Genomic DNA, 21,330 nt, shown 5'->3' on the forward strand with positions numbered 1-21,330 from the left:
CTGGGAAGCAGACTTCCTCAGTCACCAGGGCGTGGACGCAGGAGAATGGTCTTTGCACCCGGACGGGTTTCACGAATCGGCACAACAGCAAGGTCCCGGTTTTCATGACGATCACAGAGCTCTGGCGACAGGCATCTCACGGTCGGTCAACCGTGGGCACTACCAGACCGGCCAGACTTACTGTCCCAAGGGCCGTTTTTCCATCTGAATTCTACGGCCCTGAACCTACTGTGTGGCCATTGCGTCCTAGATCCTAGTGTCCTCAGGATTATCCCACGGGGTCGTTGCCACCATGAGACAGGCTATGAAGCCCACGTCTGCTAAGATCTACCACGGAAGTGGAAGATTTTCTTTTACTGGTGCTCTGTACAAGGAGTGTCCCCCTGGCCATTGGCATTGCCTACTTTTCTTTCCTCCCTGCAATCTGGGTTGGAAAAGGGCTTGTCGCTCGGCTACCTTAAAGGGCAAGTCTCGGCGCTATTGGTGTTTTTTTCAGAAGCGTCTAGCACGACGTCCGCAGGTACGCACGTTCCTGCAGGGGGTTTGGTCATATCGTCCCCCCGTACGAGCGGCCGTTAGATCCATGGGATCTGAACAGGGTACTAGTTGCTCTCCAGAAGCCGCCTTTCGAGTCTCTGACGGATGTTTCACTCTCTCGACTATCACGGAAAGTGGCCTTTCTGGTAGCGATCACGTCTCTTCGGAGAGTGTCTGAGCTAGCAGCGCTGTCATCCAAGGCTCCCTTCCTGGTGGTCCACCAGGACAAGGTAGTGCTGCGCCCCATTCAGGAGTTTCTCCCTAAGGTAGTATCCTCGTTTCATATTAATCAGGATATCTCCTTACCTTCTTTTTGTCCTCATCCGGTTCACCGGTATGGAAAGGATTTACATTTGTTAGATCTGGTGAGAGCACTCAGAATCTACATTTCCCGCACGGCGCCCCTGCGCCGCTCTGATGCACTCTTTGTCCTTGTCGCTGGCCAGCGCAAGGGGTCGCAGGCTTCCAAAGCCACCTTGGCTCGATGGATCAAAGAACCAATTCTTGAAGCCTACCGTTCTGCTGGGCTTCCGGTTCCATCAGGGCTGAAGGCCCATTCTACCAGAGCCGTGGTTGCGTCCTGGGCATTACAACACCAGGCTACGGCTCAACAGGTGTGCCAGGCAGCTACCTGGTCGAGTCTGCACACTTTCACCATACATTATCAGGTGCATACCTATGCTTCGGCGGACGCCAGCCTAGGTAGAAGAGTCCTGCAGGCGGCAGTTGCCTCCCCGTAGGGGAGGGCTGTCTTTGCAGCTCTAACATGAGGTATTTCTTTACCCACCCAGGGACAGCTTTTGGACGTCCCAATCGTCTGGGTCTCCCAATGGAGCGCCGAAGAAGAAGGGAATTTTGTTACTTACCGTAAATTCCTTTTCTTCTAGCTCCTATTGGGAGACCCAGCACCCGCCCTGTTGTCCTTCGGGATTTTTGGTGGTTTTTTCGGGTACACATGTTGTTCATGTTGAATGGTTTTTCAGTTCTCCGACGTTACTTCGGAGTGAATTTGTTTAAACCAGTTATTGGCTTTCCTCCTTCTTGCTTTTGCACTAAAACTGGTGAGCCAGTGATCCCACTGGGGGTGTATAGCCAGAAGGGGAGGGGCCTTACACTTTTTAGTGTAATTGCTTTGTGTGGCCTCCGGAGGCAGTGCTATACACCCAATCGTCTGGGTCTCCCAATAGGAGCTAGAAGAAAAGGAATTTACGGTAAGTAACAAAATTCCCTTCGTTTTTAATAATTGTGCATTTATGGATAGTAGTCAATAAAGGGATTATGTGTATTGCACATGCCTACAAATACATTTAGTACTGTCATATACACTGTTCATATATGTTTTAATCACACTATTACGTTTCTTTTTCTCTCTGTAGCTCCTGATCTTCTGTGAAGCTCACCAGTATAAGGTTGCTATTAATGGACAGCATATTCTGGAGTATAAGCACCGATTCAAAGACTTGGCCAAGATTAACAAGATTTCCATTAATGGAGACATTGAGCTTCATGATGTCAGGGCCTGGTAGCCAGTGACATGATATCTGGCAACCAATGACTATTACTATTCTCAGAACTTAGTGATTTTTCCTTTGATCCTGTGAATTATGTGAAGGCATTATATTAAAAATTGTTGAAATCGCTACTGAAAACTTTAATTGGACATAACTTAGTCCTAAACTGACTATTACCTTAATTACAATTCTAGTCCTCTATTGAAGCTATTAGCACATTTAACTCCCAGAGGAGCATTGCATGGCTTACAAGTCTCCTTCTGCCAGCTTGGCACTTTCCACAAAAAAATACTTTCCCACTTAGACCCCCCTCCTCCCAAACAGAGGCCTCTCACCTAGCCAAATCAGATCTCCGCTTTGCACTGAAAAATGTCTGCAAATGGATTGTCAGGTTTGACTTTTTATACTAAGTCATGTGCAAGACTCGTTAGGGTCGATGTTGACCTTTAGGATTCTTATACAATATAGTTGGCACTAGAGTTCACGTCCTCTTCCTTCCCTAAAGAAACGTTTTGCATATTAAAATTTCCATAGGAACATTGCTTGACTATAAGGCTATGTGCCCACGGGAGAAAGTAACTGCGGATTTTGCTGCTGAAAACCCGTGGATTTTCTAGATTTTACAGATAAATCCGTAGGTTTGCACAAGTACAGACACTTCTCATGTTATCCTATGGGATTTGGGGAGTGCTATATCAATGCTGCAGTATATGCGGCTGCAGAAAATGCTGCGGATTTCCTGCAGCCGCACGTAACTACAGGTCAATTATTTATGGAGAGAGGGCGGGAATTCCGCACGAAATCCGCAATGAAATCCGCACTGCTTCCGCAGGTTTACTGCAACAATTCGGCAGAAATACGGCAGCAATGGATAGCTGCGGATTCCGGGGAGTTTCTGCGTGAACCTGCAGAAATACCTGCAGAAATGTCCGCAGGTACGATATCCCGTGGGCACATGGCTGAAGACTCCTTATGCTGATGTGACACTTCAAAAGGAGAAACATTCCCCTTTAAGTCACCTGCATTACTTTATACTGCTAAGCTTTAAAAGCTCTAGTATTGAGAAATACTGAGTATTATTATTATTATTATTATTATATATATATATATATATATATATATATATATATATATATATAAAGCTGAATATTAACTAACAAACACAGATTTATAGTGTAAACTTCCAAAATAAGCTTTTCTCAGGGGTCAAATAAAAAAATCTATTTTGACTAACCCCATTAAATGTATTCAGTTTTGACACAGTATGTGGAGAAGACGGTTATTCAAGAAATTTGATTTTACCATTGTTCTTTTCCGTTAACATAAAAATATTATATGTAAAATGGTGTTCAGTAATATCACATTAAGTAGGACTGACTACGGAGTCAAACTAACTGTCATGCCTTTGCCATTATTGCACCTTTGGATGATTACACTGTAAGTAACCTATCAGGTCCTCTGAGCATACCAACATCACCACAATGACCTTATAAATGACAATTACTGTGCGAATAACTCTACAAATGCGGCAGGACCAGTCCATTGGGGTGTAGCTTCCCCCAGACTAGTCCAGCCTCGGATACAGTAATCACACCTCCCTGGGTTTTGACATCCTCCATGCAATCCTGCCATGAAAGGACTACTGGAAATCTTCCACATGTGCGTGGTATGCCAGCAATTTTACCATGATAGGGATTGTTTAGCAGAGGTCAAATACACCCTGGGACGTGTGATTAGAGGATGCAAGGTAGGACTATGGCATGGAAAAAGATGGATTAATCCTGTCTTATTTGTATATTTTGAGCTGCAGAATAAAATTAAGTTTTTAAAAGATAACAATCTTTGTGTGAAACATAAAGCACATTAAAGAGTAACTAAACTTCCATTTAAAAAGAAAAAAAAAATCACTTTATTAGGGAAATTGTCTTCATTCCTGTAAAAAGTTACATGTAAGTTACTTCCAATCCCCTGCTGTTCACCAGTCTATTTGCCTGTCATGAGCTGCATTTATAGCACAACATACTCATTCAGAGTACAGATGATGGCAGTGAAAATATTAGTGCCTCTCTCCTCTTCTGAGTGTTGTGCTTCTCAGAAAAATATATTTGGTGGCAGCTTATTTCCAGTGTTGGTGAGACACCAGTGGTGAGCTGATCCTTTCACTGCCATCATCTGTACTCTAAACCAGTAAATTCTGGTATCAATGCAGCTAAAGACAGGCAAATAGGCTAGCAAAGCAGAGGCTTGGAAGTCACATGCATATATGTTTATTTATTTATTTTTCCAAGAATAAAGACAAATTCCCTAATAACGTTTCATAATTTCACATGCTGGACGACAAAATTGTAAAATAATATTAAAAATAAAAGGTTAGCTACTCTTTAACCCCTTCACGACCTTGGACGTATCTATCCGTCATGGAGCGTGTGAGGTTATGCCCCGTCCCCTGCCGCCGGCAGGTTGAGGCTTTATGCGCACATATCAGCTGTTTTAACAGCTGACATGTGTGCCTGCATGTTCCGAGTGGAATCGCATTCCACCCGGAACATTTAACCCCTTACATCTCACTGCCAAAGTCTGGCAGTGAGATGTATATGCGCGCGGCCATGATTTTTACTTACCGCCACCCCCATCGGAAGTCACATGCGCGATCACGTGACTTTCGGTGGTTGCCATGGTAGCACAGGGTCATGTGATGACGCCTGTAGCTATCATGACTCACTTCCTCTCAGTGCCGGAATACAGCCGGCATTGAAAGTAAAGCACTGTATCTGCAGTTCTCAGCTCTGTAGCTGAGATATGCAGATAGATCAGAGCGATCGAATTGCTGATCGCTATAGCCCCCTAGGGGGACTAGTAAAATTAAAAAAAAAAAGTTTAAAAAAAACCTAAAAGTTCAAATCACCCCCCTTTCGCCCCATTGAAAATTAAAGGGTTTAAAAAATAAAAAATATACACATATTTGGTATCGCCGCGTTCAGAAATGCCCGATCTATCAAAATATAAAAATCAATTAATCTGATCAGTAAACGGCGTAGCGGCAAAATTCGAAATGCCAAAATTACGTTTTTTGGTCACCGCAAGTTTTGCGCAAAATTCAATAACAAGCGATCAAAACGTAGCATCTGCACAAAAATGGTACCATTAGAAACGTCAGCTCAAGACACAAAAAATAAGCAGTCACTGAGCCATAGATCCCAAAAAATGAGAACGTTATGGGTTTTGGAAAATGGCGCAAAACGTGCGCCACTTTTTTTGGACAAGTTTGTGAATTTTTTTAACCCCTTAAATACAAGTAAACCTATACATGTTTGGTGTCTACAAACTCGCACTGACCTGAGGCATCCCACTGACACATCAGTTTTACCATATAGCGAACACGGTGAATAAAATATCCCAAACATTATTGTGCGATCACACTTTTTTTGCAATTTTTCCGCACTTGGAATTTTTTTGCCGTTTTCCAGTACACTATATGGTAAAACATATGGTTTCATTTAAAAGTACAACTTGTCCCGCAAAAAACAAGCCCTCATATGGCAAGATTGACAGAAAAATAAAAAAGTTACGGCTCTCGGAAGAAGGGGAGCAAAAAACAAAAACGCAAAAACGGAAAGTGCCCGGGGGCTGAAGGGGTTAATTGAATTCAGTGGCCACTGTATATAATGTATTTGGGACCTAATTGGCCAACCACAACATTTTTTTCAATGTTTGTCCTATTTGTTTTGTCATTCTCTAAGTCCTAATTTGAGCTGGGAATTTATAATACTCCCAACAATAAGTTGTACTCCATGACCAGTGTAATATGCCCCCACTAATGAAAATCTATATAGTTACTATATTGTTAACAGATGACATCTGTCTTTATATTCTTGTGCTGATATTATAAATTTAGATGAATCAAGATTGAGAAGTTCATAGAAGTGGTTTCACTTTAATTGTACATAATTGCTCTGTTTGTTTGATTCCATATATAAAATGTTTCTTTTCATGTATTTCTTTGTGTTTAATGTATGAACCTTTTTATAATTTTGTACTTACCAATGCTTACATAAAGTTAAAGTTTAACTTTTATGTTTGCTGGAATAATTCCAATTACAACAAAAAATATCAAAATGTGTACTTGTATTTATTTCCCATTGTTTTTGTGTTAGAAACAAAAAATGTAAAGATAATCTTACACTTCTTAATATTTGTTAATTCATACCTCTATGATAGTAATCTCAGAACGTAGAACTCGAAAATGCTCTTTCCTTCTTAATAGCTTCCATACACTTATACAGTCATGGCCAAAAGTTTTGAGAATACTACAAATATTAATTTTTACAAAGTCTACTGCAAGAATGGACAGCTATCAGTCAGGATTTGGTCCAGAAGTTGATTAAGAGCATGCCAGGGAGAATTGCAGAGGTCCTGAAGAAGGGTCAACACTGCAAATATTGACTTGCTGCATTAACTCATTCTAACTGTCAATATAACCTTTTGGTACTCATAATATGATTGCAATTATATTTCTGTATGTGATGTAAACATCAGACAAACAGAAATAAAAACCAGAGGGTAACAGATCATGTGAAAATATAATTTTGGTGTCATTCTCAAAACTTTTGGTCATGACTGTAGAGGACAGAGCCATATCTCATATATGTGCCAGGCCGGACTAGTCCAGGGGTAGTCAGTGGTGGCGGGGCCCGACTCCGTGACCCTGGCGGGGTCAACTAATATGGCTGCTGTGTTGGGGGTGATTATTAAAGTTTGTATTCGTGACGCCACCTGTGGTTTGCGGCTATGGAGCCGCCGCTGCTGTATGGGGCCTCCGGGGCTGGTGGAATGGCAGCTTGGATGGTCCTGCTCCCCACAGGTGGAGCGGTGCCCCGGGGCAACCGTTGGTGCCTATTAAAGTCTATGAGGGTGTTGTAGATGGTGCAGTGCAGGCGAAATAATGGAGGCAACACCAGGGGGTGCAGTTTCAAGGTTTTACTCACTGGTTCATGAATGTCGCGAACTGGTCGCCCACTGGTGCACTCTGATTCCCTGTCAGGGACCTCCGCCGATCCCGGGTAATTTGGAGAGTAAAAGCCGGTGCACCCTTCTGTTGTGTCTCTCCCCTTGGCTGTCTTCAAAGCCTTGACTTTTCCGGATAAACCTGTCTTGGCCTCCACTATAGGTTCTGGACAAGAAGGCTTGCCTGGATGGAACTGTGCCCTCTTCCCAGGGGTTCTACAGTGGGATGTGGCCCGGGGCGCTTGCAACCACCCTGGGCCTCGGTGTTTACTTTTGGAAAATGACTTCTCTTCCTCCAGTTTCTAGGGACCATCCCCTGTATGCAGCCTGATCCCTCCACCCGATAACTTAGTGGAACAGGCCACAAGCTTGAAAGCGTTGCAGTGGCCCTTGAATCCTTTCTGTAGTTCACTGCTGTGGTGTCACCTGGGCCTAGCTGGGCCCCAGGGTCTCCACCAGGAAGCGTCACTTTCTCTTGCTGTTCTGAGGTTTCAACCTCTCTCTCTCACTGTTTCACTCCTCACTCCTCTCTCAGACTATCTGCCTTCAACTCCAAACTCACTCTGACTAAACTTGACCTTCCTCAATCTGCTCTACCCTCTGCTGGCTCCTCCCACCTTCCCCGTTGCTAGGCCCCACCCTATGGGAGAAGGGATGGGTCTTACGGCCCCCCAGCATGCAGCATGGGGGGTGGCTGCCACTATCCCCGGTCCCAAAATATGCCTAACAATGGGTGTAGTGTGAATTTGCCTGTGGACCGGCGTTTACTCGTTTCCTTACCCAGAATGGGACATCACACCTCTGGCTGAGGTGCAATGTCTCTGTGGCGACGGAAGCCTCAGGGGCGCCAAACTCCCCCACAGCGAATCCCAGCACGTCCGTGGGCTGAAACAAGAAGACAGTGAAGAAATTGCAAGTTTTTATATATGCATAAAACAGTAACATTTTATTTAAAACTTTACATTCCTTTATGGGAGGCGCATTACTTGAACGTTGCAAACATTAAAATAATAAAACTTATTTTAGAGTCTTTATTTGGAGTCTTTGGTATTCCCACCAGAATTCTGGTAGGGAGCACAACCGGTGCAACATATATACAGGGGAATATTGACCACACATAGTTCAGTGGCCCAATTGTCTTTTCAACTTTGTATTAACTTAGGGGGCAAAAAGAATGAACCAGCCACTAAGTCCAGTGGCCTGGTTTAACATGACACTTTAATACACATTTTTTAACAGTGGACCACATTCCAGTCTAGTGGCCTGGTAACACATCAACAAGGAGGTGACATCTTCGCAAAGAACATGAGGGCAAGATTGCAGGAAAGGGTGTCATCTTCAAAAAGAACAATGGGGTGGGGCAATTCAGAGGAAAGTCTTCAGGGAATGACAAGGGACAGACAGGGGCTATGTACAGTTCTGTACCTTCTTACTTTTTACATCTCAGTGCTGGAGTCCCGATGCGGCAGGGCGCTGGGCAGCATGTAGGCCATGGAGATCCTGGTCTGCGTCTCCTGTGTGTTAGTGGCAGGCCTGCTGCAAGGTGCTGCGGCCTGGGCTTGAGTGGGACCGCTTGCTGAAGTGGGGCTACTTGCTGTACGGCGCCATTCTGGCTCCTCCAGGGCTGCTTCTTCTCTCAGTACATGCACACCTAGAGCATACCAGCCCCGGTTCCCCATCAGCCGGGTATATTCAACCAGGTCGCCGGGCTGGACGTCGCGCCCTGAGTGGCCTCTGGTTAGGTTCTCCTCGATGTCTCGGCGGGAGACAAATACATCTTTTCCTAGGCCAGGCTCTCTGATGAAGCCCGAGCCCTCCGCCAGTCGGAAGTCAATCACTTGGCCCCTTCTTACTGGGCCCTGGGATCCTTTGCGGGCCTTCCGGATCCGTGCTTTGGAGGCCAGGTTGGACGCCTCCACTGCCCTCCGCTTCTCCTTCCGGAGTTCCCGCTCCAGCTGGAATTGCTCCAGTTGCCGCATGCAGGCCAGGTGGGCGGCTAGCGGGGTTGCGGCGGGGAGTATTGGTGGGGGCAGTCTCCCGTCTCGGACTGGTGCGGCGTCCCAGTTCACCCCTGGCGAGGACATTCCAGGCAAGCCGGTGGGAGGGCTCGGCAGGGGGCCCACTAGGTGCTCGGGGCCCACGCTGCTCGGGGAATCATCCTCGCTGCCGGGGTCTGCTGCGCTCTTTCCGGCCTCTGAGCTGTCGGCGGGAACCTCTTGTAGGCCTGCAGGGGGGCTTGGCGATGGCACCTCACAGTACCAGGGGCTTGGGCAGGTATGGGCAATATGCGGCTTACCCGGGTTTAGTACTGCGGCCTGCTCTCGGTGGCCCACGACCTCAGGTGCCGCCTGGTCCTCCTTGGCATTCGCCCGCCTTCCTTCGTCTTCCACCCGCCGCTCCACCTTCTCTTACAGGGAGCTCAACCTCCGGGTGAGGAGCTCCACTTCTTTCCGGAGGAAGGTCAGCTCTGGGTCCATTTCCTTGGTCCCTGGGGTGCTTTGCTGCGGCTTCTCTGCCATGCTGCTCGTCTGGGGATTGCTCACTGCAGAACTCCTCGAGTGCTCGATTACGCCACTCGGCTGCACTCTTTCCCCTGCTGAAGGCGGGGCCGGGGGCTGCACCAGCGCTTGGCGCCAGACTGGCACCAGCCCACGGCCGGTATTACTCCGCCTTTGATCCAGTACATTCTCGCTGTCTTTTGGTCTGGCATTTGGAATCACTTTGCCAGCCACTCAGCTTCTCTATGCGCCATTTATTTTTCCTCCGCTCTGCATAGCGGGCTCCACTTTGCGCTCTTCTTCAAGACCAAGGGGGCGGGGCTTACTTTCGCGCCCTTCTCCAGGCACGCCCCTCTTCTTCCCGCACTCAGCGGTCTCAATGGCGGCAGTTTTTACAGTACAACAGTCTTTAAGCACAATTCTTCAAGGCGCACAGTACCCGGTGGGGCTGGGCACGTAATCCTGTTCGTGACGCCAAGATTGACTCGCCCACCCCAGGGCTTTGGGACACCCGGTGCCGGGCCGGACTAGTCCGGGGGTAGTCAGTGGTGGCGGGACCCGACTCCGTGACCCTGGCGGGGTCAACTAATATGGCTGCTGTGTTGGGGGTGATTATTAAAGTTTGTATTCGTGACGCCACCTGTGGTTTGCGGCTATGGAGCCGCCGCTGCTGTATGGGGCCTCCGGGGCTGGTGGAATGGCAGCTTGGATGGTCCTGCTCCCCACAGGTGGAGCGGTGCCCCGGGGCAACCGTTGGTGCCTATTAAAGTCTATGAGGGTGTTGTAGATGGTGCAGTGCAGGCGAAATAATAGAGGCAACACCAGGGGGTGCAGTTTCAAGGTTTTACTCACTGGTTCATGAATGTCGCGAACTGGTCGCCCACTGGTGCGCTGGGATCCCCTGTCAGGGACCTCCGCCAATCCCGGGTAATTTGGAGAGTAAAAGCCAGTGCACCCTTCTGTTGTGGCTCTCTCCTCGGCTGTCTTCAAAGCCTTGACTTTTCCGGATAAACCTGTCTTGGCCTCCACTATAGGTTCTGGACAAGAAGGCTTGCCTGGATGGAACTGTGCCCTCTTCCCAGGGGTTCTACAGTGGGATGTGGCCCGGGGCGCTTGCAACCATCCTGGGCCTCGGTGTTCACTTTTGGAAAATGACTTCTCTTCCTCCAGTTTCTAGGGACCATCCCCTGTATGCAGCCTGATCCCTCCACCCAATGACTTAGTGGAACAGGGCACAAGCTTGAAAGCCTTGCAGTGGCCCTGGAATCCTTTCTGTAGTTCACTGCTGTGGTGTCACCTGGGCCTAGCTGGGCCCCAGGGTCTCCACCAGGAAGCGTCACTTTCTCTTGCTGTTCTGAGGTTTCAACCTCTCTCTCACTGTTCCACTCCTCTCTCAGACTATCTGCCTTCAACTCCAAACTCACTCTGACTAAACTTGACCTTCCTCAATCTGCTCTACCCTCTGCTGGCTCCTCCCACCTTCCCATTGCTAGGCCCCACCCTATGGGAGAAGGGATGGGTCTTACGGCCCCCCAGCATGCAGCATGGGGGGTGGCTGCCACTATCCCCGGTCCCAAAATATGCCTAACAATGGGTGTAGTGTGAATTTGCCTGTGGACCGGCGTTTTCTCCTTTCCTTACCCAGAATGGGAAATCACACCTCTGGCTGAGGTGCATTGTCTCTGTGGCAACAGAAGCCTCAGGGGCATCACACATTCTCCTAGAGCTCCTAGCAAGATTCGGGTGGAGGCACTGCGTCATATCAAGGTGAGAACTACCAAACACCCTGCCCCAGCAGTGGATTAAATGGGTATGACATTTATACAAATAATGCTAAAATCAAATATTCGAAAGCCTCAGTGATTGATAAATATTACACATTATATATACCTTTAATTCAATATGCTGATAGGGAGGCAATACCGGCATTTATTGTGAGCTGTAGATTTATGAAAATTACAAGTACAATGATTATTCCACCAGTGAAGGGGGGGGGGAACAAAACAAAACACAGAAACATACACTGGAAAAGTCCCCATTTTCCTGGACTGTCCAGGAACTTCCCGGAGGACCCAGATAGGTAGTTACGCAGTCCTGCCATTCATGCGTTTCTGTATTTCAAGAATCATAGAAAGCCTAAGCTCCCGGCAGTCGGGTTTGGCTATCTCTTCCATATATCAGTATATTGATCACTTCCCCATTGATTCCTGCCCTTTTCTATGTTATTCACTAACAGTATCTGCTTCTCGCTCTTTCTATAGCCTGCATCAGAGAAACGAAACTGAATCCTGCTTGTAAGGGTGGAACCACTGAACAGATGACTATATGGCTGGCCTCATCCTAACACCGCCCAATCTGTGGATGTCACACTCAGGATTAACCCCTACAGCACTGAACACCATACTCTCCGAATGCTGATTCACTCTTACATACTGGCAAGGAAAGAGTTTAAGGGGATGTGGCCTTCATTGCCTTAAAAACTCTTCTCCTGTACACTATTATGTGAGAAGCGTCTACGGAGAGCTCCGGAGACAGGTGAGATCTGACTGACTGGGGTCTTCAGGGACAAACTGGGACCAAAAAGCAGCTCTTACACTATAACAACCAGTCACCCCTGATGAGTGAGTTTTGCTGTTACTTGTTCATGCCCCTCACCAGTTTCTTAAAGGAGTTATTTAAAGGGTCACATGTGAATGGTGCGGAGTGCATATGATCGACCACAGCTCCACTTACATAGTTCTCTTCAACGCTACCTTTCTCTGGATTGTGGGGTCTCAGCAGTCATAACTACAGCGAACGGGAAAATCATCCCTTATCCAGAAGATAGGTGCTAATGACCAAACTTGGGGTAAACCATTTAAACAACATTTAAATAATTAAACTCCCGAAGTCTTATGCGGGCGTCACACGGTACGATATATCTGGCGATATGTCGTCGAGGTCACCTCGTTAGTGACGCACATCCGGCATCGTTAGAGATATCGTACCGTGTGACACCTATGAACAAGCAGAAATACTCACCTTCTCGTTCATCGTTAACACGTCGTTCATTTTCATAATATCGTCCCTCCTTCTGTGCTCCGGTTGTTCGTCGCTCCCGATGCAGCACACAACGCTCCTTGTGACACCCCGGGAGCGACGAACACAGCTTACCTGCGTCCCGCCAGCAATGCGGAAGGAAAGAGGTGGGCGGGATGTTTACGCTCATCTCCACCCCTCCGCTTCTATTGGCTGGCTGTCGTGTGACGTCGCTGTGATGCCGAACGTCCCTCCCCCTTCAGGAAGAGAATGTTCGCCGCCCACAGAGACGTCGCGCGGGAGTTAAGTACGTGTGACGAGGGGTTAACGACTTTGTGCGACACGGGCAACTAATTGCTCGTGACGCACAAACAACGGGGGCGGGTGCGATTGCTTATGCAATCGCACGATTTATCGTCCCGTGTGACGCCCGCATAATACCGACTCTCTAACAACAGGACAGGAGAAGTTGTACCGTGCAGTGTATATATATAAAGAATAATAAATACTGCTGGATTACATCCAGTATATAGGACATGAAAAGTGGTGCTGTGCACTGTATATATACAAAATAATACAGATACTGTAAATTACACCCATTATATAGGACAGGGGAAGTACTGTGCAGAGTATATATACAGAATAATACATATGCTGAGAATAAGGCTATGTGCGCACGTCGCGTAAAAACATGCAGTTACGCTGCGCTTTGTAGCGCAGCGTAACTGCATGCGTCCTGCGTCCCCTGCACAGTCTATGGAGACTGTGCAGGGGCCGTGCGCACGTGGCGTTTAAGAGCGCAGCGCTTCGGCTACTGCCGAAGCGCTGCGCAAAAAGAAGTGACATGTCACTTCTTTCCTGCGCTTTGCCGGCAGCTCCTGCTCTGTCTATGGCAGGAGCTGCAGGCAGAGCGCATGGAATCGGCGCTCACTACGGACATTTCTGCAGCGATCTAAAGCGCACATGTGCTCTTCAGATCGCTGCAGAAATTTCTGCAGGGCTTGTACGCAACGTGCGCACATAGCCTAACACCCAGTATACATAACAGAAGTGGTGCTGTGCAGTGTATATATACAGAATAATACATATACTGATAATTTTACTTCCAGTACACAGGATAGAAGTGGTACTGTCAGTGGCGTAACTAGAGTTTGATGGGCCCAATGCAAAGTTTGGACCTGGCCCCCCCCCCCAAAAAAAACGTACACCGACACTCAGACTACAGGATAGTGACGCTGCCACTTAGCTCTTTCCCTCAGCACCCAGGTTTCCCATAATCTGAAATCCTATCAGCAACCCAACTCTCCTATGTTCTGATATCCATCTCGTGCTCAGCACGCACCTTACCCATGTTCTGCTATACATCATTCCCTCAGCACCCAGCTTTCCCATGCTCTGATTTACAGATTTCCCTCAGCTCCCAGCTTTCCCATGATATCAGAGCATGGAACAGCTGGGTGGTGAGGGAAAGTTGTATAGCAGAGCATGGGAAAGCTGGGTGCTGAGAGAAAGCACCTCTTTCCCTCAGCACAAAACTGTCCCATCCCATGATTTATCTTTGTTCCTCTCGTACAGTATATAGCTCTCCAAATACTATAATCGCCTCTATGTAGCCTTCCATATAGTATAATGAGTCCCAAATAAACCTTCATATCTTAGAATGCACCCCTATAATCCTCCATGTATTATAATACACTTCACATAGTTCTCCATATAGAATATTGTAGAGCATAGTCCTCCATATAATATAATGCATATCCCATAGTCCTCCATATAATATAATACACATCCCACAGTCCTCCATTTAAGATAATTCACATCCCATAATCCTCAATTCAGTATAATGCACACTCCATAATCTTCTAAATCCTATTACATCTGGTACATTATATATACCAGCATGGGAGCCAGGCTGGGGGACATTAGATAGGGCCCAGGCTGGGGGACATTATATATACCAGGATAGGGCCCAGGCTGGGGGACATTATATATACCAGGATAGGGCCCAGGCTGGGGGACATAATATATACCAGGATAGGGCCCAGGCTGGGGGATATTATATATACACACCAGGATAGGGCCCAGGCTGGGGGACATTATATATACCAGGATAGGGCCCAGGCTGGGGGACATTATATATACCAGGATAGGGCCCAGGATGGAGGACATTATATATACCAGGATAGGGCCCAGGCTGGGGGACAGTATATATACCAGGTTAGGGCCCAAGCTGGGGGACATTATATATACCAGGATAGGGCCCAGGCTGGGGGACATTATATATACCAGGATAGGGCCCAGGCTGGGGGACATTATATATACCAGGATAGGGCCCAGGCTGGGGGACATTATATATACCAGGATAGGGCCCAGGCTGGGGGATATTATATATACACTAGGATAGGGCCCAGGCTGGGGGACATTATATATACCAGGATAGGGCCCAGGCTGGGGGACAATGGCAACTCGGCCACGCCCCGCCCCCCTCACGCATTGAACGCCCACCCTGGCCGCGCCCCCCGCATGCATTCCCCGAACCGACACGGAGCCCCGACTCCCAGGTGAGTGCTGTACCCCCGGGAGCCCACACCAGCGTACGCCGGAAACCCAGCCGACACATACCCTCGCATTGCTGGGGTTGCCAGCGTACGCTGGTGTGGGCTCCCGTGCGTGCGGGGGGCGGGGTACGCTGGTAACCATCGTACACATCGGGTAATATTGTGTAGCATGGTTACCAGCGTACACCGGCTCCCGGTACACATGTGCAGAAGAGAGAAGACAGAAGAAAGAAGACTCCCGATCATACTCACCAGAAGCCGACCGGGAGCAGGTGAGCGCATCAAGGTCCTGCAGCGGCGGAACACACACACACACACACACACACACACACATCAGATCACACTCACTCTCACACACACCTCACACACACATCAGATCGCATCCACACACTCACAACATCCAGTGATATCGCTTACTTCTCGGCGGCGATACTGTGCATGCAGTGACCTTCCAGGACCTGCCGGAGGATCACATGGCCGGAAGCATGTGGTTTCTCCGGATGTTGTGAGTGTGTGAGTGCGTATGTGCGATATCGTCAATGTGTGTGTGTGCGTGTATGCGATCGGATGTGTGCGTGTATGTGATCGGGTGTGTGCGTGTATGCGATCGGGTGTATGCGATCGGGTGTGTGCGTGTCGGCAGAAGGCAGAGGAGCACGGTGTGCAGCACAGCTGCTGGGACCGCCCACCGGAGGGCACAGGCAGAAGTGGGGTGTGAGTGTATGCGATCAGATGTGTGCGTGTATACTGTCTGATGTGTGACTGTGGAGCACGATGGGGGGTGCACAGCATGGGGGATGGAGCACAATGGGGGGTGCGCAGCATGGGGGATGGAGCACGATGGGGAGTGCGCAGCATGGGGGATGGAGCACGATGGGGAGTGCGCAGCATGGGGGATGGAGCACCATGGGGAGTGCGCAGCATGGGGGATGGAGCACGATAGGGGGTGCGCAGCATGGGGGATGGAGCACGATGGGGAGTGCGCAGCATGGGGGATGGAGCACGATGGGGAGTGCGCAGCATGGGGGATGGAGCACGATGGGGAGTGCGCAGCATGGGGGATGGAGCACGATGGGGAGTGCGCAGCATGGGGGATGGAGTGGGATGGGGGATGGAGCACGATGGGGGGTGCGCAGCATGGGGGATGGAGCAAGATGGGGGGTGCGCAGCATGGGGGATGGAGCACAATGGGGGTGCACACCTCCCCCCAAAACACACACACACACACACTGCCACACGCGCACCACACAACACACCACACACACACTGGGAACCACAAACACCGCCCTACACAGACACCAACACACACAGACAACGCCGCACACACACAACACCCAACACACAAACACCGCAGCATACACAAATATAGGCACATACCGCGCAACACACACACATTGCACAAAACATACCTCCCCCCAAAACACACACACGCACTCCACACCCACACAAACCGCGCAACACACACAGCACCACACACACAGAACGCTGCAGACACACAGCGCTCCACAAACAACGCAACACACACATAGTGCTCCACACAAACAACACCGCTCTCACACACCCCCACCCAGACAACACCCAGAACATTTACAGCGCACTACACAAACACTGGCAACTACACACAACAACATCTATAAATCTAACAAAAAACATACATTAACTACACAATAAATTCTAGAATACGCAATGCGTTAGAATCGGGTCACTTTCTAGTATATAATATCCCCCAGCCTGGCTCTTATCCTGCTATACATAAGATATAGTCATCAGTGAAGCGACTGTACCACATATGATCAAAAAAAGGATTGGTATGAGTACCATAAACAAGAATTTTTGTTCCCAGATAGCGATGTATAAATTTGCAAAGGGGAGTACTTAGCTCCCATAGGGGCACCAACTCTTTGCAAATAAAATGTATTAGCAAATGAAAAATATGCGATAATAAGAATTGTAGGGACATCAAAATAAACAATTTTATATCTGAACTATAGATGGAATACTGATCCAAAAACTCAGAAATGGCTATCAAACCCTCATTATGTGGGATACACGAATACAAAGATTCTATATCGCAACTCAGCCACGAAAATTCAGGCTTCCATTGAAAAGACGTAATCACATTTAAGATGTGCTTGGAATCTCGTAGAAACCTGGAGCAATAGGGAAGCAAGGGTTGAAGAAGAGAATCCACCCACTGACACACATTTTCATTCAAAGATCCGATACTCGCCACAATAGGTTTCATAGGTGATAGGTTTGGAAGTTTGAGAATCCCTTTATGTCACACCAGTGCCACAAACAGTGGTTTTATTGAAGACTTGTGATGCTCATTCTGATTGTCACACGATGCTTGGTTCACTCATTCAGTGTCATGGCAGCATATGACGCTGTTCACACTGCAGAATCTGACACTACACAGACAGGCTTGGGCTATGTGCACATTAGTAATTAGTAAGGCTGCTTTCACACATCCGGTTTTTCCTGTGCGACACAATCCGGTGCTTTGCAGAATAAACGCAACCGTTTTTTTTTTGCCGCCGGTTGCGTTTTTTTTTTGCATAGACTTCCATTAGTGCCGTATTGTGCCGCATGGGCTTGCGTTCCGTCCGGTTTTTGCCGCATGCGGCAGATTTAGCCGATGCGGCGGCCGGATGGAAAGTTGCCTGGCACGTTTTTTGTCCGGCAAAAAAAAAACGCATCCGGCCGCCGCATGTGTTTTTTTTCCACTCCGCATGCTCAGTAGCCTGCCGCAAGCGGCAAAAAGCGGACGGGCCGCATGTTAAAAACTTATGCCAAGGATGCGGTTTTGTCGCCGCATCCGTTGCATAGGTTTTAGAGCCGGATTAGCGGGCTCTGCTAAAATTGGAGGTGTGAAAGCAGCCTTATTTCTGCTAGCCTGCTGGTTACCTCTTTGATCACATGTTGTGGGAGTCCTATCACATTACTCCCTGCTTTTTTTTTATAAACTGTTTATTTATTAACCGAATTTTTAAGTAAACATCCAAGAAAATTGCATAGATATATAGCATAGTCAGATCCGGGGTAGACATAGGGAGAGAATGGTACAGAGAAGGCAGGAAAGGACAATCAATATTTGAACTGCGTGAGGCATCTGTGTGAATCATTGAAGCATGCGTATCCTTTGCTCTGACAACTAGTTGCGACTGTCCATAAAAAGATACCATGGTGTCCATATTTGTTGAAACTTTTCCAACCGATTGTTTGTACAAGCAGTAAGGTATTCCATCCGTTTACTCCCTGCCTTTTTAAGATGTGGAGCCTGTCTAACCATGCCGACTATAGCTTTTGGTTACCTGGTCTGTGTGTTGTTATGTTCCAGTTGCTGGTGATTTATTACATGCTGCTTGGTGTGCTGTGGAAATGTTCTTGTGATTTGGTTATTTCCTCCCTGCTCTTTATTTCCACCTTATCATATATTGTCTTATATCTCTGTGTGTGCTAGCTGTGTGATATTTTTTGGTTTCCCTGATTGTCTAAATCTGGGGGTTAAACCACTCCTGTCCCGGTCCTCCCCTGGGGTGGGTGAGTGACAGTTTAAGAACAGGGCCCGTGTGGCCCCAGCCTTGCCAGGAGCAAGGCAAGGAAGGCGGCCCAGACATCTTCCCCATTAGAAGTATCTCTGAAATTAGGGGCAGCTAGGGTTCCTACTCTGAGGGCAAGTCTATGAGCCCCGGGCGTCTGCTATCCCCTCACACCCCATTACACTGCTCTTGTCAAATTTTATGCTGATTGTCAAGTTGTTTCTTTTTACAGCCTTCTCATACTTCCACTATGGCAATGGAGGAAAACTACAAAGGATTGCTATTGGAGTTCTGTGCAAAAAATAAAAAGCCACAACCTAAGTTTGAGATTCTTGGAGTATCTGGACCACCACATGATCCTGTGTAAGTTTGCAAGAATTCAGTTACAAGTGTTATCATTTGAGGGAAAATCAGTGGTAGACAAGGGTGTACATACTGGGTTCACATATATAACCACCTGCTTAGTATTGGCCTTGCAGACCATAATGCACAAGCTGGCAAGGCAATGTGTTCTGACGTCTTTCTTCTATAGCCAATATATAAGCAATTTGTGCTTTGGTAGCACTATTGGAAGGTAAGACCAGGCTAATCTTGGCTCTTTATGTACGTCGCTGAGCCTTGGGTGCACATGGCCTTGTTGTTGGTTTTGTTCTTTCTTGTACTACTTTTGCATGGTACTAACCACCGTATATCGAAAACAGCCATAAGACCTAACCTTTTGGTGATAGTCTGACCCAGTCAACTATCACAATTTAGCCCTTATCAAATTTGTATGGGTTCTTATGCTTGCCCATTTTTCCTGCTTCCAACATATCAACTTTCTGCAATGGCTGTTCACTTACTGCGTAATATATACTTATATAGTGAGACAACTGACACCTGACAGTGGTTTTAATGTTAAGGCCTTGTGCCCACAGGAGAAAATACCTGCGGATTTTCGCAATTTTCCAGACAAATCCGCAGGTTTACGCAAGTACAGACACTCCCCATGTTATCCTATGGGATTTGGGGAGTGCTGTATCAATGCTGAGTTTTTTGTGGCTGCGGAAAATGCTGAAGGATGTCCCACACCCGCACGTAACTGCATATCAATTATTCCCGCGGATTGTTCCGCGCAGATCTCTATACTTACTTGATTGAAGACACTGGGACTTCCTTTGGTGTTGAAGAGCAAAACAGAGCCAGAAGCGGGCTGCAAGAGGTGGGCGGGGACTACACGAGCTGCGGTCATGTGACCGCCCGAGCTCCGGTCATCTGACAGCTGGAGCTTGTCCAGGAGCCAGCCGGAAACCAAGTTGCTGTGCAATACAGGTAAGTATGAACTCACCGATCACTCCAGCAACTTGTTCTGCATTAACCCCTTCAGCCCCGGGGCACTTTCCGTTTTTGCGTTTTTGTTTTTTGCTCCCCTTCTTCCGAGAGCCGTAACTTTTTTATTTTTCCGTCAATCTTGCCATATGAGGGCTTGTTTTTTGCGGGACAAGTTGTACTTTTAAATGAAATCATAAGTTTTACCATATGGTGTACTGGAAAGCAGCAAAAAAATTCCAAGTGTGGAAAAATTGCAAAAAAAGTGTGATGGCACAATAGTTTTTGGGATGTTTTATTCACGGTGTTCACTATATGGTAAAACTGATGTGTGGGTATGATACCTGAGGTCGGTGCGAGTTTGTAGACACCAAACATGTATAGGTTTACTTGTATCTAAGGGGTTAAAAAAAATTCACAAGTTTGTCCAATAAAAGTGGCGCACGTTTTGCGCCATTTTCCGAAACACGTAGCGTTCTTATTTTTCGGGATCTATGGCTCAGTGAGGGCTTATTTTTTGCGTCTCGAGCTGATGTTTCTAATGGTAGCATTTTTGCGCAGATGCTACGTTTTGATCGCCTGTTATTGCATTTTGCGTAAAACTTGCGGCGACCAAAAAAACGTAATTTTGGCGTTTGGAATTTTTTTGCCACTACGCCGTTTACCAATCAGATTAATTGATTTTATATTTTGATAGATCGGGCATTTCTGAACGCGGCGATACCAAATATGTGTATATTTATTTATTTTTTAACCCTTTAATTTTCAATGGGGGGAAAGGGGGGTGATTTGAACTTTTAGGTTTTTTGTTTTTTTTTTAATTTTTTAAAACTTTTTTTTACTTTTTTTATTTTATTTTACTAGTCCCCCTAGGGGGCTATAGCGATCAGCAATCCGATTGCTGATCGCTATCTGCTGATCACAGCTATACCGCTGTAATCAGCAGATTCAGTCACTTTCTTTCTTCCTCTGCTCCATGCCGAGGAAGAATGAAAGTGAAACTTCGTAGCACCAGGCGTCATCACATGACCCTGTGCTACGATGGCAACCACCGAACGTCACGTGATCACTCACGTGACGTCCGGAGGGGGCGGCGGTAAGTAAAAAAGATGGCCGCGCGCATGTAGATCTCGCTGCCAGACTTTGGCAGCGAGATCTAAGGGGTTAATGTTCCGGGTGGAATGCGATTCCACTCGGAACATGTAGGCACACATGTCAGCTGTTGAAAACAGCTGATATGTGTGCCGATCCACGCCGCCTGCCCGCGGCAGGGGGCGGGGCTTACCGGGACACGATCCATGACGGAAAGATCCGTCCATGGTCGTGAAGGGGTTAAGGATGCAGTGCCCAAGCC

At 47.5% G+C, this 21,330-nt stretch overlaps 2 protein-coding genes across 3 annotated transcripts in view; both read left to right on the forward strand.

Moving 5' to 3' along the window:
- Positions 1-6,112, forward strand: part of LGALS8 (galectin 8) — a 91,705-nt gene extending 85,593 nt beyond the window's left edge. For both annotated transcript variants that reach the window (XM_075339491.1, XM_075339492.1), the window contains one exon: positions 1,914-6,112. In XM_075339491.1, the coding sequence (XP_075195606.1) occupies positions 1,914-2,063 (150 nt within the window). In that variant the 3' untranslated portion in view covers positions 2,064-6,112. The remainder of the gene's footprint in view (positions 1-1,913) is intronic.
- Positions 6,113-11,961: 5,849 nt separating this feature from the next.
- Positions 11,962-21,330, forward strand: part of LOC142296190 (interferon-induced, double-stranded RNA-activated protein kinase-like) — a 166,739-nt gene continuing 157,370 nt past the window's right edge. The window contains exons 1-2 of the mRNA XM_075339493.1: positions 11,962-12,085; positions 18,901-19,031. Of these exons, the coding sequence (XP_075195608.1) occupies positions 18,919-19,031 (113 nt within the window). The 5' untranslated portion in view covers positions 11,962-12,085; positions 18,901-18,918. The remainder of the gene's footprint in view (positions 12,086-18,900; positions 19,032-21,330) is intronic.

Source organism: Anomaloglossus baeobatrachus, chromosome 3, assembly GCF_048569485.1.
Source record: "Anomaloglossus baeobatrachus isolate aAnoBae1 chromosome 3, aAnoBae1.hap1, whole genome shotgun sequence".
NCBI classification, from domain to species: Eukaryota; Metazoa; Chordata; class Amphibia; order Anura; family Aromobatidae; genus Anomaloglossus; species Anomaloglossus baeobatrachus.